At 41.8% G+C, this 19,626-nt stretch overlaps 1 protein-coding gene across 1 annotated transcript in view; it reads right to left on the reverse strand.

Annotated features, from left to right (window-relative positions):
- EXOC5 (exocyst complex component 5) overlaps window positions 1-19,626 on the reverse strand; it is a 76,226-nt gene that overhangs the window by 36,605 nt on the left and 19,995 nt on the right. Inside the window, exon 3 of the mRNA XM_073610780.1 lies at window positions 19,429-19,576. Coding sequence (XP_073466881.1) covers window positions 19,429-19,576 — 148 coding nt within the window. The remainder of the gene's footprint in view (window positions 1-19,428; window positions 19,577-19,626) is intronic.

Genomic DNA, 19,626 nt, shown 5'->3' on the forward strand with positions numbered 1-19,626 from the left:
TAGGATAGAGAGAGATAAAAGGGAAAGAAAAGAAGGACAAAGAGAAAGAGTGGTACATCCTAAAATGTACCATAAGGGGTTTTAATACTGTATGAGTGGAAGGGACTCGGGGAGTGCTAAATGTCCGTGGGTTAGGGGCGCAAATTACTTGTCTTGCCTTGGGTGCTGACAACCCACGCTACGAAAATAATTTTACTGTTAGGGGTCCCCACAAATTGGGAAATTTTATCAAGGGGTCACGGCACTAGAGGGGTTGAGAACCACTGCTCTACATAGTCCTACTATATAACCTCTTTTAAAATAATATATATGTTTTTAATATTCATAGACACCTACCTCATAACTGCTCCAGAACAGTGGCAGTCGCCACGAAACGCGTCGAGTCAATAGAGGCCCTTTCGTTTACACTATATTACCACCATTTAATACCTTATCCATCAATTGGATTGTACCAACTAATCACGGCTACAACTATTTATCATGGAGACACGCTTCAATGAATTTGGTTATCTACAATATTTACAGTATGAACCAATTATGTTGCTTTGCCATGGGAATATGAGCCAATAGTTGCCCCCCTTATTCTTATAATTGCATCATTACCCTCTATATCAATTGGATTTTACTAATCAACCAGGGATACCATTATTTTTTATAGAGACTTGCCTTTAATGAATTTGGTTTTTATAGTATTTTCAGTATGAACTAATCATGTTATTATCTTTACTTTTGTTATATTTTATATACAATTAGGTCTCTTACAATATCTACATTATGAACTAATTATGTTATTTTTTTGTCATATTTTATATACAATTAAACCATTTAATGCCAATTGATGTCATGTATGCTTTTATGCAACATTTTTGGTTCTATTTTATTATCTTAGGTACCTGCCATATTCATTGTCATCGGGTTGTTCTCTCTATCAGGGTGCATGCCTCATATAAAATTCCCACCTTTTTTCTTCGCTGTTCAAATTATCGGGGATGGAGGCGCTTGGCTCTACATACCTTGCGCCTCATATAAAGTCCCACCTTTCTGCTCTGTTTTTAATTTGGTTCCCAAAGGGAATCATTGGTTTTGACATGTAAAAAAAAAAAAGCTTGATGTGGTTTTTACAGCTGTATTGCAGCTGCTCCAGAATGTGCTGGCCCTGGGTTTTTTATTTTTATTTTTTTTTTGAAGCTTGAAAACGCCTATACCATTTACAGCTCCTAAAAGCCTAAGTGTGCATGGACAGGCATTTTTAAGCTGTAAAAAATAAAAATCGCTAGACACTCCTTAAAGCGACAGGACAAAACGCCCTGTGTGCATGAGGCCTTAGATTTACCAAAACCATATAATATGAGTTAAAACCTAAACCTTTCAAATTGTATGCAATCAGGCAGACCCTTGCACTACATAGCTGAATGTAAATCTAAAGAAAAACGAATAAGAGAATTGTATAATATGGCCAGCTTTAGCCTTCTTTGCGTTTGTGTTTAGATTGAAACACTAGAACACTAGAAAGTCAAAAGCCTGCAGCAGAGGTTCAGAGGTATAGAAGAAAAGGGAAGGATGACACCAAGAGAATGGATCTTTTTTTTTGTGCCTGCTCTATTTGTAGCAAGGCTTCTCCCTGTCTAAATCACTGCTCTTTTGAAATAGATTTTCAGAGCCGTTTGACAGTGATGAGGCGATGTGACGCATAGATGTGACGCCGCCCCACAGCCCGTTATAACCCTATAATTATTACACAGAAATGCAGTGCAACCACTTGTAGTGCACGCAGTTGTGGGGCATTTGCAGTGCTTCCTCCTCATTTGCTTGAATGAGTTGCTTTTTTGTGGCTTGCTGCCTGCTGAGCGTGATATACCAGGTCATTTTTGCCATGGGTAAGATTGAGAAGCTAAGCACAGATACCATGGCATGTGAACATCCCCATCCACTGCCACTTAAAGAGGGCAGTTGGAGGGTGTCAAAAACATGCCTCAGCTTCGCATTTTAAAGCCCATCCCCCATGTAATTCTAAGGGCTCATTCACACTAACCCATTTAGCTGAAGGCAGTAGCCAGGGAAGGGGTGTGCACATGATGCAGCCGCAGAAGGAATTATAACCTGACACTTAAATGAGTGGAGCCGCTCTGCAAGCTCACTACAACTGCGTGTGGGTTTTAAAGGGTTAAAGGCAGAAGGGAGGAGGCGACACATTGCCTATTCACCGTCTGACAAAAGCTCTCTGAAGAGCTATCCAAACACGGAACGCTCTTCAGAGAGTAAAGGTCATGTGAACAAGCCCTTATGCCAAGTGTCTCCTAATCAATGCGAACGTAATATTTCAGTTTGAGATTTTCACCTTTTTTCATACTACTAACAGGGACTCTCATCCGTTGTCAACCCCACTCACATATAATGGCCATTTGTGTTACAATGGAGAAAATTATTATTTGATCCCCTGCAGATTTTGAAAGTTTGCCCACTTACAAAAGAAATGAAAGGTCTATAATTGTTACCACAGGTGTATTTTAAATGATAGAGACAGAATATCAACCAAAAATCCAGAAAAAACACATGATACAAATGTTATAAATTGAGTTGCAGTTCAGGGAGTAAAATAAGTATTTGATCCCCACGTAAAACATGACTTAGTACTTGGTGGAGAAGTCCTTGTTGGCAAGCACAGAGGTAAGATGTTTCTTGTAGTTGGTTTTCAGGACGGATTCTGGTCCCTTCTTCTTTACAGATCTTCTCTAAATCCTTAAGGATTCTTGGCTGTCTCTTTGCAACTCAAAGCTTCAGCTCCCTCCATATATTTTCTATAGGATTAAGGCCTGGAGATGGGTCTGTGCTTCTTCCTGAGCCACTCCTTTGTTGCCTTGGTGGTATGTGTTGGGTCATTTCCATGCTGGAAGACCTATGACCCAGCTTCAGTGTCCTGGCCGAGGGAAGAAGGTTCTCATCCAAGATTTTACAATAGATGGCCCTGTCCATTGACCCCTCAATGCGGCAAAGTCGGCCTGTACTTTTAGCAGAGAAACAGCCCCAAAGCATAATGTTTCCACCTCTGTGCTTGACTGTAGGGGTGGTGTTCTAAGGGCATAGTCAGCAATTTTCTCCAAACACGGCGAGTCGAATTAATGCCAAAGAGCTCAATTTTGGTCTCATCTGACCACAGCACTTTCTCCCAATCCTTCTCTGAATCATTTAGATGTTCATTGGCAAACCTCAGACGAACCTGTACATGTGCCTTCTTGAGGAGGGGAACCTTGCAGGCGCTGCAGGATTTCAATTTATGGCAGCGTATTGTGTTACCAATGGTTTGTTTGGTGACTGTGGTCCCAACTGTTTTGAGATCATTCACAAGCTCCTCCTGTGTAGTTCTGGGCTGATCACTCACTTTTCTCATGATCATCCTTACCCCATGAGGCAAAATCTTGCATGGAGCTTCAGACGAAGGGCGATCGATGGCTATTTTGTATTTCTTCCATTTGTGAATAATCACTCCAACAGTTGCCGCCTCCTCACAAAGCTTCTTGCTGATGGTCTTGTAGACTATTCAAGCCTTGTGCAGGTCTACAATCTTGTACCTGACGTCCTTTGACAGCTCTTTGGTCTTGCCCATGATGGTGAGGTATGAATGGAAGAAAGATTCTGTGGACAGGTGTCTTTTATACGCATAACTAGTTGTTAGGAGCACCGTCTTAAATGGACAGGACTAATCTGTGTACCACATGTGCAGACTCTGTAGCCAGTCTGTGGGAGCCAGAATTATTGTTGGTCGGAGATCAAATATTTATTTTACTACTGCAACTCAATTTATAACATTTGTATTGTGAGGTTTTTTTTCTGTATTTTTGGTTGATATTCTGTCGCGATCATTTAAAATACACCTATGGTAACAATTATAGACCCTTCAAAAAATCATCAAAATCTGTAGGGGATCAAATAATTATTTTGCCCACTGTATGCACTTATAGAACAGTCTGTTACAAGGATAGTAGATGATGAATTATATATTTAAAAAGCATATGCTAGTCAAACTAGAACATTTACCCTGGAAATACAAAAAGAGGCATTGGCTGACAGCCCAGTACATTTGCTTTTCACTCTGACAATACTTGAATCCATGAGCCCATCCTGTTCTAAAAATAAAAAAACAAATTCACCAGAGGTTCAAATCAGTCTCTCAAAACCCCTCAGTAGTCCACGCACACAAGGCGAGTAAATGGTTAGAGCACTCTAGCTTCTGGGTTTAAATCCCACCTGGAGAACTATGTGCATAGAGTCTGTAATGTTCTTCTCATGGTTACACAGGTGTTGTCCCAAAAAAGATGTTGCCTGCACAGTACAATTGTGGTAGGAATATTAAATTATGAGTTTCTGTGAGGAAAGAAAATTGATGTGAATGGATTTATGTGCTCCCTGCGTCTGCTATAGGAACCATTGGAGATATGAAAAGAGGAAAGTTGGACAGCAGGGGATGACCAACACAAATCAATCACTCTTGCATGGGCCCATTTATACCACAATGCAGTGCGATACAATGTATTTTTGTGGGCTGAGTTGTGTTATGTTAGGCAGGCCATTCATTTTGAACAGGCTATCAATGCATCCTAACAGACAAAAATAGGGCCAGCTCAGAGTATTTACCTCTATGTGTTCTGGTGCACTGCAGCACATTGTATGTGCGCTGGGTTGCAATTAACAATAAATTGCAATGCACATAAAAAAAAAAAAAAAAAAAACAATAGGTAGACAAAGTCCAATAATATACTGTTCCTTATAGGAATGGAACTCTCACTTCATATGCAGCTCTTCACAGAAGAGCAACATCCACTTATGTGGAGAAGCAACTCTAATGAACACCTGCACACACTTCACCCCTTAGCAGCAGATCCAGCTGATCAATGTAGAATAGCCCATGTGTTATGTCCTGTACACACGGTCGGATTTTCAGATGGAAAATGTGCGATAGGACCTTGTTGTCGGAAATTCCGACCGTGTGTGGGCTCCATCGCACATTTTCCATCGGAATTTCCGACACAAAGTTTGAGAGCTTGCTATAAAATTTTCTGACAACAAAATCCGTTGTTGGAAATTCCGATCGTGTGTACACAAATCCGACATACAAAGTGCATCCACGCAAAGTGCATCCACAAATCCACGCATGCTCAAAATAAATTAAGAGACGAAAGCTATTGGCTACTGCCCCGTTTATAGTCCCGACGTACGCGTTTTACGTCACCGCGTTTAGAACGATCGGATTTTCCGACAACTTTGTGTGACCGTGTGTATGCAAGACAAGTTTGAGCCAACATCCGTCGGAAAAAATCCATGGATTTTGTTGTCAATGTCCGACCGTGTGTACAGGGCATAAGAGTGTACAGTAGGGCTTTTGAAATTAATCGCCGAATCGATGCATCGGGATTCGACCGTCCACGATGCGGCATCGATGCTGTAGCTTTAAGGCATCGATTATTGAGGATGATGTCATCCTCGCGCCGTGCCGCCCTGCCCCCGAAAGCAGCCGAAGCTTTCACGCCGTTCCGAGTGGAGCCGAAAGCAGCCGAAGCTTTCGCACCATTTCCTCCCGCTGACGTCATCCCCCTGTGTCGCGGCTCAGAGAGGAGACTGCAGCAGAGCAAACAACACGTGTCTGATCTCCTCCGAGTCCCTGACTCCCGGACGGTCCCCCCAGAACTTTCCTTTCCTCCCTGCACAGCTAGCAGCACAGGTTGTAGTGTTGCAGGGGGAGAGGAAGACCGGCCTCGTTCACCGCTCAGGGGACACAGACAGGACTGGGAGAGAGACCCGAGCTAGTAGCCAAGGCATATCCACCAGGCCGCGCTGATCTTGTCTCAGTGTGTCCTCAGTCCTGTCCTCACACTCAGTCCAGGCAGCAGCAGGAGAGAAGGAGACCAGCAGTGAGTGCCAGTCATCAGAGACAGACAGACACAGTGCCACACTGTCTGCCACTGCTGCTCAGCCAGTAGTACCATCATCATTAATCCGGTAGGTAACTGAGTCACTGACTGTGTCACTGTCATGTCAGTGTTACTATCACACACACAGTATGAAATGTAAAGTACACTCACTAAACTTGTCATTCTGTGCTGTCCTCTCCTCAGCCTCCAGTCCTTACTCGCAGGCAGCGCAACAGTAGGAAAGGAGGAGAGAGAGACCCGCTCCAGCAGTGAGTGCCACTGTGTCAGCTTGTCATCATCACAGGTAGGTAATTATCTGTATCTCTGATGAATTGTGTGGAGTGGACTGTGTGTAAGTAAGTGGTGCTGCGCTGATCCTTAGTGTATAAACAGGTGAACATAGGCTAATAAATAATAATAACCAATGCGCTAGATAGGAAAGTGGTAGAATGGCGTAAACGTGAGGAATACTGTGTATTAAAAAATGTTCATTTGAATATTCAATACCTTCAATAGTGCATAAAACTTAACATAGGTATACTCAAACAAAATATCACTTCAATTACCTTAAAAATAAAATCCACATAATACCAGTATAATAACGTGATAGTATCAGAGCACTAGTGACTAGCTCTGAATTAAAAAATAGAGTGCATAGTAGATGTGCATATATACTTGGACCAGCGAAATTTAAAGTGCGGACAAAAGGTGCTAAGTGCAAAAATTGGAAGAATAGTGACTGGCTATTTCTATATAAAGTGCATATTGTGCATGTTGACATCAAATAATGAATAAGAGTAAGAAATCTACAAAAACAAAAACAAAAAAAAAAAAAAAAAAAAAAAAAAAAAAAAAAAAGGTTTTTTTAAAATATAATGTGACAGCCACGTGCTACCATGCACACGTTGCAATTAAAGTGCTAAGGAACGCATTCATAAATGCTCAAGTACAGTCCTTGTGTATAGTTGTGACAGCAACGTCCTGGCATGCACACGTTGCAGTTAGAGTGCTGGGTGAGTCACATCTAATTTTTTCTTCGTGTGCTAAACACTTTGGTGGGTAGTAGCCCCTTACCTTCAGGTAATGGGGCAAAAGCAGGTAACAAAAAGGTTGTTAAGGGCGTCCGCCATACTCATGTTCTTGGCTGGTCTTGAAATGGACAGAACCTTCCCTTCCATTTCAAGACCAGCCAAGAACATGAGTGTTACGTTTTAAAACTGGATTACACTATTGGGCTTTTCTTCTGTGGATTACCCCCTATGAATACAACCCCCCTGCATTACATCTGAGGGAACTTCAACCCAAGATCCAGGATAGAGAGGGACGCGCTGGGACCCATAGGCGGACGCCCTTAACAACCTTTTTGTTACCTGCTTTTGCCCCATTACCTGAAGGTAAGGGGCTACTACCCACTAAAGTGTTTAGCACACGAAGAAAAAATTAGATGTGACTCACCCAGCACTCTAACTGCAACGTGTGCATGCCAGGACGTTGCTGTCACAACTATACACAAGGACTGTACTTGAGCATTTATGAATGCGTTCCTTAGCACTTTAATTGCAACGTGTGCATGGTAGCACGTGGCTGTCACATTATATTTTAAAAAAACCTTTTTTTTTTTTTTTTTTTGTTTTTGTAGATTTCTTACTCTTATTCATTATTTGATGTCAACATGCACAATATGCACTTTATATAGAAATAGCCAGTCACTATTCTTCCAATTTTTGCACTTAGCACCTTTTGTCCGCACTTTAAATTTCGCTGGTCCAAGTATATATGCACATCTACTATGCACTCTATTTTTTAATTCAGAGCTAGTCACTAGTGCTCTGATACTATCACGTTATTATACTGTTATTATGTGGATTTTATTTTTAAGGTAATTGAAGTGATATTTTGTTTGAGTATACCTATGTTAAGTTTTATGCACTATTGAAGGTATTGAATATTCAAATGAACATTTTTTAATACACAGTATTCCTCACGTTTACGCCATTCTACCACTTTCCTATCTAGCGCATTGGTTATTATTATTTATTAGCCTATGTTCACCTGTTTATACACTAAGGATCAGCGCAGCACCACTTACTTACACACATTCATCTAAAAGGTCAGGTGTTCACCTTATTGGTGTATGCGGCTTTTCCACCCACAGCCTTTTCCATAATAGATAGCGTGGGAATAACCTCCCCTATTTGTGGAGTGGACTGACTGTCATTGTAAAAAAAAAAAAATGCAAACATTCATGAATGTAAAATGTAAATAATAAATATTAATAATGATGATGCTTGCCTTGCCATCCTGTATTCATAAACATTAACCCCTTTGCACCGAGCGGACACATTTGCAGCCTCGGCTTTAGGGGGTTATACCGGGATGATGCCTGCAGCTGTACTGCTGCAGGCATCATCCCGGTACTGTTTTTTACAGGGGGCGCTGCCGCCAGGCTGTCGGCTTTCCCATGGATAACAACCAAAGCGGCTAAAAGCCGCTTGGTTGTTATCCCGGAGCAGCGGGACTCGGGAGTGGACTGGACAGTGGACAATGACATTCCCTGCCTTCCGACGCTCTAGCCTCTTAAATGAATTGCATAAGAAAAAAAAAAATTTTAAAAGCGCCCCGCAGCAAAGAAAACGCAAATGAAGTTGGCTCTGCAAGTTGCACCCGGCCCGCATAATACGTTGCTCAAATCCCATGTGAGGTATCGCTGGGATCGTCAGAGCGAGAGCAATAATTATAATTCTAGCACTAGACCTCCTCTGTAACTCTACCCTGTGTAACCGTTACTTTTTTTAAAAGTGTCGCCTTTGGAGATTTTTTAGGTACTGTAGTTTGTCACCATTCTACGAGTGTGCGCAATTTTAAAGCATGACATGTTTGGTATTTATATTTACTTGGCGTAACATCATATTTCACATTATACCAAAAAATTTAGGCTAACTTAAGCTTTGCTGTTTCGTTTTTTTTAAATTCATGAAAGTATCTTTTTTTTTCCCCAAAAAGTTGTATTTAAAAGACCGCTGCACAATAAATTAAATACAGTGTGACATAAAATATTGTAACAATCGCCATTTTATTCTCTAGATTCTCTGCTAAAAAATATATATAATGTTTGGGGGTTTTCGAAGTAATGTTCTATCAAAAAATATGGATTTTAACTTGTAAAAAACAACAAATGTCAGATAAATGGACTTAATCATGAAAGGGTTAAAGAAAGTGAGTTTAAGTGACCATGACCAATGCCATTGCCATTTAATTAATTATGGTTTATGTAGGTCTATCTCTAATCTCTTGAATGTCCAATGTTGTCTTGTCTTAGTGATTGATCACAACTTCAGTGATACCTTTTGTATGATGTAGTATGGTTGGTTTTGCTCATCACTGCCCCACACATGCTGCTGTAGTGCATGTGTGGGGCAGTGATGATGAGCAAAACCATAATAATACACAAACAAGATAACTAATGAAGTTGTGATGTGAATCAATCACTAAGACAATGAATACATAAAACTATAAATAATGAAATGGCATACGTTGTCATTTGGGGGGGGGGGGGGGGATGTTGGCAGGACATATGTTGTTGTCTGTAGCTGTTTGTGACGTGTTCAATGCCAGTGTGCCATGAAGATTGGAGAAGGAGAGATAGAGAGATCACGTGACCGGCTGTCGTTGACTCGCTGAGTGACCATTGACCAATGATAACTAGTGCAGTTGATGTCTGACCAGTGCCATGGCGGGTACTAGCAGTAGCACAGATCACAGATAAGATGAGGGCGCATTTTTAACACATATACTTATACTATAGTAGCATGATAGCAATTAGCAAGCAACTAAGTGCGACTGCGATGCGAGTAGCTACTAGCTAGCTACTAGTGACGGTGTGTGGGGTAGTAGAATAAGGATTTTGTGACAACTATTTGTTTAACATATCAAATACAATTGCATACACTTGTTACTTTTATGGTGATCTCGTGGCAGGCTTTAGGCGTAATCACTTAAATATTTTTTTCTTCTTTTTTTAATACTGACAGAATTTGTAGACAACATTGTCGTCATCACCCCTGTCACAATTACATGGCATGCTACTGCTGCTAGACTAGTAAAAATGGCAGAAGGAGACCAAAAAGAACGAGAGATAAAAAATGCACCTAGCTTTTTAAAAGCAAACATCTGGGCACATTTTGGCTTTTATAAACATGAACAAAGTGGGAAGCACAAATTGGACAAGTCATACGCCGTGTGTAAAGCCTGTCACACAAAAATTCAATATCTAGGGAATAATACTAATATGAGAAACCACGCTAGCCATTTTCACTCAGATGCTAACACCTGCCACCACCACCACCAGTGCCGCCAAGTCAATAGACCCAGCTCAGCCAAGAATTGATGCAATACTCTCAACTTTGCCGCCCAACTCTGAAAAGGGGAAGAGAATAACAAAAGCTGCGTCAGCTTTCATAGCCAAGGACCTGCGCCCTTACTCTGTTGTGGACAACACTGGGTTTCGCTACCTGTTGAAGACGATAGAGCCGCGTTACAAGATCCCATCACGAAGTCACTTTACAGAAAACGTTATAACTGCACTCTACCAGGAAACTAAAGCTCAGATAATTGCGTCAATGAGCCAAGCAAGTTGAGTCGCAAGAACGTGTGATTCATGGACTTCAGTCACGACGGAGTCTTATGTTACAATAACACATTACGTTAAGGACTAGCAGATCTTGTCGCATGTGCTGCAAACGAGAGCCATTTATGAGTCTCACACGGGTGCTCATCTGGCAGAGCTACTGTCTCGTGTTGTGGAAGAATGGCAACTGTCCGATAAATCTGTAGTGCTTGTGACCGACAACGTGTCAAACATGATCGTTGCAGCTCAAGTTGGCAAATTCCCCCATGAGAAATGCTTCGCCCATACACTGAACCTTGCATCCCAGCGAGCGCTGAAAATGGCCACACTCTCCAGACTTCTTGGCAGAGTGCGATGGATATCCACATTCTTTCACTGCAGCACTAGAGCAAGCCACTGTCTAACAGAGAAACAGAAATGTCTTGGCCTGAAGAATCATAAGCTGATAACTGATGTGCCAACAAGATGGAACAGCGCATATGACATGGTCGAGAGGTTCTTAGAACAACAACCTGCAGTCTGTGCCACCTTGCTGTCTCCAGAAGTCAGAAAAGGAGAGTCTGATCTCTGCACTCTCAATGAAACAGATGTGTCAAATGCAGAGGATGCTGTGAGTGCATTAAAGCCAATGAAGGATGCAACCATGCTGATGTCAGAAGAGCGCAATTCAACAGTTTCTCTCATTGCCCCTCTAAATGCACAACTCCTCCAGAGCATGACAGACACCATGGGAGACACACCCATGATCCATGAGATCAAGAATGCCATCAGAACAGATTTTCTGAAGGGGTACAGCAGGGAGACAGAGAAGAAGATCCTTCATACAGCCTCTGCACTGGATCCTCGCTTTAAGGGACTGCCTTTTATCCTCACAGAGGAGGAGAGATTGGAGATATACAAAGGAGTGACTGAGGAGGCTGCATCCTTGGAAGTAATTCAATTGATTTGAATTCCATCATGTTTCTTGAAACGAACTGTAACTAGTAGCTAGCTACAGCTTGCTACATAGTGTAAGCCACGATTCTGAATCTGATGCGGTGCAGGTACAATAGAACCCAAGACCCCCTATGCCAAGGCTGAAGAGGAAATGGAAAAATATTGTAAAGCTCCACCTCTGCCTTTCACGGAGGATCCTTTGAACTGGTGGTGTGAGCATGAGGTCATATTTCCCCTCCTTTCTCAGCTGTCAAAGCAATACTTGTGTATCCCAGGCACAAGCGCACTCAAAGCAGAGCATGTGGATCAACTAGTGTTCTTACAGAAAAATCTACACATTCCCAAATCCTGAGCAGCATTGCTTGCGCCTCGCAGTGACCCATTTTTTTTAATCCAGGAAATGCTGATGTACTGTTGTGTCTGCCAGTGCCACTGCCCCTGCCCAGCCCACTGTTAGTCTGCCACACCACTGACCACACCAGTGTTGTTAATTTTATATATTTTGTTTATAGCACTGAGCACTGTGTCTGCCACTGAGATTTTGATTTTTGAAGATTGTCAAAAAAAAGATTAAAAAAAAAAAAAAAGATTTAAAAAAAGTAGGGGTTACTTTAACCCTCAGCCAAATACTAAAAGTTCCAAACAACTGATGCCAATTGCCAACCAAGCCTCATCCCCTCTCCCCCCTCAGCCCAGTCTCTGTCTCCCCTCCCAGTCTCGCCCTCTCCCTAGTCCCTCTACTCCCCTTCCCTCAAGGCCCTCTTCCCCTTTCCCTATCCCTCTCCCTCTTTCCCTCTTTCCTTCCTTCTCAGAGAGAAGGAAAGGTGGAGACTGGAGAGAGAGAAGGAAAGGTGGAGAGAGAGAAGGAAAGGAGAACTTCTCTCCTCTATCTCTCACACTCACACTCTCTCTCTTTCTCACTATTTTTTTTTCCTCTCTCTTTTTTTTTCTCTTTCTCTCTCTCTTTTTTCTCTCTCTCTTTCTTTCTCTTTCTTTTCCTCTTTTCCCTTTTCCCCTTACCCTTTCCCTCCCCTACCAAATACCAATGCCATACCCCTCTCTCCCCCAACCCCCACCCCCCTTCTACAACCATCCCCCTCTCCCCACCATTCCCCTTCATCTCTACATCCCTCTTTCTTTTTTTTCCCTCCCGAGTCCCTCCTATCTATTCCCTATGTCATTGTCAACAAGCCCTTATAACGCCAGTTATGCCACTCTAGTCTAGCGTCAACTCAACGCAGTCACAGTCACACTGTTTTTGACTGACTGGTGGCAGCAGGCCTGCAGGTGGCCATGGCACTGGCAATTGCAAACAATCAATGATCATCACAGTGAACTGAACCTGGAGTATACTATATGTATGTCATATAAATATTATATTTGTTATAGCTTTTCTAGCACTGGAGGAGATGGAGAATGGTTTTCTATTGTGTGTCCAACTGTCCATTTAGAATTTTTATACTAGTGTCATCATGTCGTGTGACTGTGGCGTGTTCAATGTCACAGTGTGTCTGTCATGCTCTGTGACTGCCTGTCTGTTTCTAGGGGTTTAACCTTCAACCAAATCAATTCTGTATTTAATTCCAGACAACTGACGCCCGCCAAGCCACCAGAGGAAGGCAAATCCTTGAAAGAATAAATTGAATCTTAAAACTTGGAGTAACTTTATTGGATCACACAAATATACACACACAAAAGAAAAATCACACACCGACCTGATGAGTGGCTGACTGTGCCACTTACCTGCGTTCTTCACACAGTGGCCTGCCCGTTCTCATGATTCACGACTGACGTGACATGTGTGTTTTTTGTTGGTATTGTGTGTGCATATTTCTGATCCCATAACGGTTTAACTCAAGGTTTTAAGCTTCAATTGATAATTTATTCTGTCAAGGATTTTTGGGCTTCCTCTAATGGTGACTTGGCTTCAGTTACAGGTGTATCGTGGTAGAGTGCAGGTAACGTTTTCTGTAAAGTGACTGAGTGACGACTTGAGTGACAACAAGCTTTGCTAGCACAGGGGGGAGATGGAGAATGGTTTATTTTTGAAGACTGTGTCGGACACAATCTTCAAATATGTGTCCATCGAATTTTCACACTTCATGTGTGTATATTGTCAAATGTCAATGTTTGGGGGGGTCAACTTAACCCTCAGCTAAATAAAATTCTAAAATTGTATTTAATTCCAGACAAATGACGCCCGCCAAGCCACCAGAGGAAGGCAAATCCTTGAAAGAATAAACTGAATCTTAAAACCTGGAGTAAATCTTTATTGGATCACACAAATATACACACAAAAGAAAAACCACACACTGATCTGATGAGTGGCTGTGCCATTACCTGCCTGACTGTGGCCCAGGCCCAGTGGCCTGCCCTTTCTCATGATTCTGATTCACCGACATGTGTGCATATTTCTGATCCCATAACGGTTTAGCTCAAGGTTTTTAGCTTCAACTGATTTATTCTGTCAAGGATTTTCCGGCTTCCTCTAATGGTGGCGTGGCTTGGCATCAGTTACAGGTGTATCGTGGTAGAGTGCAGGTAACGTTTTCTGTAAAGTGACTGGGTGACATTATGTGTATTGTCAATCAATTGTCAATGTTTGGAGGTGTCAACTAACTTAACCCTCAGCCAAATATTCTAAAAGTGTATTTAATTCATGACAACTGACGCCCGCCAAGCCACCAGAGGAAAGTAAATCTTTGAAAGAATAAATTAAATCTTAAAACCTGGAGTAAATCTTTATTGGATCACACAAGTACACACACACACACACACACACACACACAAACAAAAACACACACCAACCTGACCTCATGTCTGACTGTGACTGTGCCATTGCCCGGCGCCTGACCTATGGCCTGCCCTTTACCATTATGATTCAGTGATGTGTGTGTTTTTTTGGTATTGTGGTGTGTAACTGTATATTTGTGATCCCATAAAGATTTGTCCAAGGTTTTTAGATTTAGTTGACAATTTATTCTGTCAAGGATTTTCAGACTTCCTCTAATGGTGACTTGGCTTCAGTTACAGGTGTATCGTGGTAGAGTGCAGGTAACGTTTTCTGTAAAGTGACTGGGTGACACAACTCCGAGAGCTTATAACGCCGATCTAGCCATCCATCTGTGTTTACTCACTGGCGCTGGTGGTGGTGGTGGTGGTGGTGGTATTGGAAAACAATCATCACTGTGAACCAGGAAGTTCTGCAACACACTGTGTGACTGTGTTACAGGTTCACTGTGATGTTTGCCAGTCAATAACTGGAAGTGCTCTGTTTTATATAGATGTTGGTGTTACTGTTTACAAGTTATAGTTTACTTCTTCATAAAAGAAAATATTAAAATGTAAACTACTGCACCAGGCCAGCACTGTATTATACACAACAGTTTGATGCCACAGTACTCTTTTAAATAAATACTGTTATCTGCTGCACTGTTCATGTTCAGACTTTGCTATATGCAGGGAACTTGGTGCAATTTGTTTAAATAGCAGATACAAATAAATATATTTCTTCAATTTCTGACTGCTTGAATTAATTTTTTGAGGAAAAGTTGAAAACCATGGGCACTTGGGTATTAATCGTGATGCATCGCGGAATCGAATGGTGGATGGGATAATCGAATCGAATCGTGAGGTGAGTGAAGATGCGCGCCCCTAGTGTACAGTCTCCAGATTTGCTCACATAAGTGATCTAGGCAAAGGATTTAGCTGAAGATACTTTTTTTTTTTTAAGTGAACTACTGTGGCTTCACATGTGATATATATAGATATATCTATATATATCACATGTGAAGCCATATCTATCTATCTATATATACACACACACACGCTATTACCAAAAGCATTGACGCCTGCATTTACACCCACATGAACTTTAACTTTCTCAGTCTTAGTCCGTAGGGATCAATATTGAGTTGGCCCACCCTTTGCAGCTATAACAGCTTCAACTTTTCTGGGAAGGCTGTCCGCAAGGTTTAGGAGTGTGTATGGGAATTTTTTACCAGAAGCCCATTTGTAAGGTCAGGCACTGATGTTGGAGAGAAGGCCTGGCACGCAGTCTACTCAAATTCTATCGGGTTGAGGTCAGGATTCTGTGCAGGTCAGACAAGTTCCTCTATCTCAAACTCGCTCATCCATGGTTTTTATGGAGCTTGCTTTGTGCACTGGTGTGCAGTCATGTCGGAACAGGAAGGGGCCATCCCCAAACTGTTCCCACAAAGTTGAGAGCATTAAATTGTCCAAAATGTCTTGGTATGCCGACGCCTTAAGAGTTCCCTTCAGTGGGACTAAGAGGTCAAGCCCAACCCCTGAAAAACAACCCCACACCATAATCCCCCCTCCAGCAAATGATTTGGACCAGGGCACAAAGCAAGGTCCATAAAAGACATTGATGAGCGAGTTTGGGGTGGAGGAACTTGATTTGCCTGCACAGAGTCCTGACCTCAACCTGATAGAACACCTTTGGTATGAATTCGAGCGGAGACTGTGAGCCAGGCCTTCTCATCCATATCAGTGCCTGACCTTACAAATGCGCTTCTGGAAGAATGTTCAAACATTTACATACACACACACACTCCTAAACCTTGTGGACGGCATTCCCAGAAGAGTTGACGCTGTTATAGCTGCAAAGGGTGGGCCAACTCAATATTGAACTTGGGTGTAAAGGCAGGTGTCCCAATACTTTTGGTAATATAGTGTATATATACACACAGTATATATGGGGGCAGAGTGCTGGTTATGGTTGTTAGTTGGTCACTGCTCATTACCAACACCATACATTTGTAATGTTCCAACTAGGGGAAACTTGCAGGAGTTCGGCCCTTCATGAAAATTCAGGCAAATAGGAAACCAGAAACATCACCTTCTTCAAGGAAGATTCATACCTCCCAACTTTTTGAGATATGAATGAGGGACACCTATTAGCAATAGTATGCAGGCATAGGACACACCCCCTGCCATTCCCCCTTAATTAAAGAAGCTTTATAAAAAAAAAAAAAATTGATTAGTTAAACCCACAAGTACATTTTTTAACCACTAGTATTCCTTTACACTGGCTTTTGAAATTTACCAATGCAGAAATTTGGAAACTGGATGAATGGTTTTTGCACAGTGAAACACTGTTTGAAAGCTAAAAGGTATGCCTGTAGTGCATTTTATATAGAACTGTATAGATCAGACCAAAATGAGGAGGAAAGAGGAACAGATGGACTGAGTTCCAAATCAGGGAGTCCCTCAAAGCCAGGGACAGCTGGGAGCTATGAAGACTACCTAAGCCTCCTGCAATGGGGATGCCAAGAAAAGGCAGAAGGACAAATATAAGGTACCTTGCTGTCAACAACTAACAGACGCCAACAAACCCACACTTGTAGAAGTAGGGGCACACCTTCATGCCCAAGGGTTGCCAAAGGCGTCATCAGATCAATGGCTTCCACACCTACAATGCGAGTGGGATCAGGGGATGTGACACTTCCGAAAATCTCCTACTCTCTGGTAAGATCATACTATGGCCACCTGAGGCATTGTTACTAATGGTGTCAAGAGCTGGTCCAAAGAGAGGATAACCCTCGAAGGAAAGACAAATCAATTCTTCCTTGGATGATGCAGGTAACCAGAATACCCTATGCATTCATACAGTCGATGCAGAACACACGTTCAGAGGTTTGTAATAAAACAATTACAGACGAAGCAGAAGGCTCTGGATAATTGCTCTAACTGCTCTATATTGTGGTGACCAACTCCAGTGGTGTTAGGATCCTCTCATACCTCCAGTGCCGGTGTTCGCAGGATGCAAGAAACACAAGAACAGATGGGCCAGCCTAGGGTAGGCCTCTTTAAATTTGTGCGTGCTTGTGCTTCCTGCAGGAGGCGGAGCCTATCTCTCATGTGACCGTCCTGGAGGATGACTTAGGAAAATATAGGTTTACAATTTTTTCTTTATTTTTAGGAGTCTGGAAAGCACTGCACCAGCGATCAGCAGAGAGTCTGTGTAAGCCGTCTGGCCCATACATTGTACAGGCAGGCAGTTTCACACTGACAGGAAGAATCCTGTATGTATTAGGTTGCCCTTTTCATGCTTTTTCCCTTTTTTTTTACCTGGTAATTCTGAGAAAAACACACATCTTGTGTCAACGGAAGCAGACATGGTTGTCACCCAGGCCAGATGTCAAACATGGCTTTCTTTCTTTCTTTATCACTTATATACGGGAGTGAGACAGTTTAGTAGTTTACAGAAGGCTACAGTTCAAATAAACAAATGTTTGTGATTTCAGCTCATATCCTAAAACGTTACAACGACACCGCATTTCTGGAAAGATTACAAAGATTTCTGTACTTGCTGAAAATGTTCATAGCCGCCAAAAAAAAAAAAAAAAAAAAAAAAAGCAATGCAGCCACCACCTAAAGGACTAGAAAGGTGCAATACATTATGCTTTTGTTCGTGGATATAGAAATCCTTTCAAGTGATTCTAAAGAATGTTATATTTAAAAAATTTAAAATAAAAATATATTCAGTACAAAAATAAATTAAAAACAGATGCTATACTTTTTTTTAACAAAAAAAGTTTATTCAAATCTCAAACAGAACAGAAAAATAAAAGAAGAAGAATACATTGGTAAATTTTCATCAACAGTGCGTTTGATAACAGATTACAGGGCAAGTCTTACAGTAAATAGGTGTCAGGCTGGTGTACATGCAAAAAAAAAAAAGGGGGGGGGGGGGACTATTTCAAAGGGCACATCATTTCAGCCAGGTGTCGGAGGAGGAAGAGGTGGTGTTTCTCACGCTCCGGGGGGGGGGATTATCCAGAGGAGAAAGTCCCGCTTCCATTTCAGCTGGGGTTTTATCAACGGTGGGCATTATGTACATTGTTATCAGTAAGCATTGTTTACCAAGTTGTCCTTCACCTATCCTCAGTGCTTCCTTGTTCCAAGTCCTATCCTAGGGGCAACTGTTGTTCACGGACCCAAGCGGCCCATAGTTTGTCAAACTTTCTACAGATGTTATACTTACCTGCTGCTGTATGCAATGTTATTGAACAGAGCAACCCCTTATATCCTCTTCTGAAGTCCCCTGTTGGCGCTCTTTCCCCTCCTTCTTACGAGTGCCCCCCTCAACAAGACAGCTGCTGTGGGGGCACTCGCACAGGCGCACAGCTAATCTGTGTGTGCCGATAGACACACACAGTGCAGCTTGGCCACACCCGCTCCCTACTCACAGGATTTGATGGACAGTAGCAGATAGTGGGGCATTTTTTTCCTTAATGCATAAAATGCACTAAAGTACAACTAAAGGCAAAACTTTCTTTTTGTTTTGGACAGAGTTAAGATATTTTAGAACACCTGTCAGGTTTTATTGCTTTCTGTGCCCCGCCGTTAAGATTCACCCTCTCTATTTGTCCTGTTTACCATTATCACTGAAAGTGAAGGAAAAAGAAAATTCCAAATTTTGGATTGTCCCTAGAAAAGTAATAGGAGGGGAAATCTTCCAATGGGGACACTAGTTTGGGTGACCTTGGGGCCCCCAAGAGATTCCGTAAAATTTGCAGGGGTTTCCTGTGTTTGGCTATGGGACAGGAAGTGAAGGGAAATCTCTGCAATGAGACATGCCAAAAAACTGACAGGTGGATGTGATCCTCTCTTACTCTATTCAAAATGAAAAATAAAATAAAACATTTGCCTATAGTTCTACTTTAATGTAAAAAGTGTTTAGGCTTTAGAATCACTTTTTTTTAAATCAGAAGAGGTCTTTATCGAATAACATTTGATCATACAATCTAAAAACTTGAACCACTTTAAATCAACAATAAACTCCTTTACCGTTACATCCATGATGGGAAAGAACATCAAAAGGCTGTACCATGCTCCACAGGTCCTATTTTATAAGAACTGTCTTTTGACTCACCTTACCAATAATGGATATAAACACCAATTTAATTTGGAAAGAGCAAGCTTCCTGCTTACCTGGTTGCTTTTCTGTAATTCTTGCACTTTTCTGGCAAATTCTTTAGCTTCTTTCTGGCACTGATGCTCTAATTTCTCTACCTTCCTCTGAATTCGCTCATCCATTAACTTCAGCTCTTCAATGTGGTTCACAAATTGGTCCAATAATCTGCAAAAGTGTAGCATCAATCAACATAACTGGGCCTTTATAATTAGGGG

This window comes from Aquarana catesbeiana, linkage group LG13 (genome assembly GCF_042186555.1).
Source record: "Aquarana catesbeiana isolate 2022-GZ linkage group LG13, ASM4218655v1, whole genome shotgun sequence".
In the NCBI taxonomy this organism is placed as follows: Eukaryota; Metazoa; Chordata; class Amphibia; order Anura; family Ranidae; genus Aquarana; species Aquarana catesbeiana.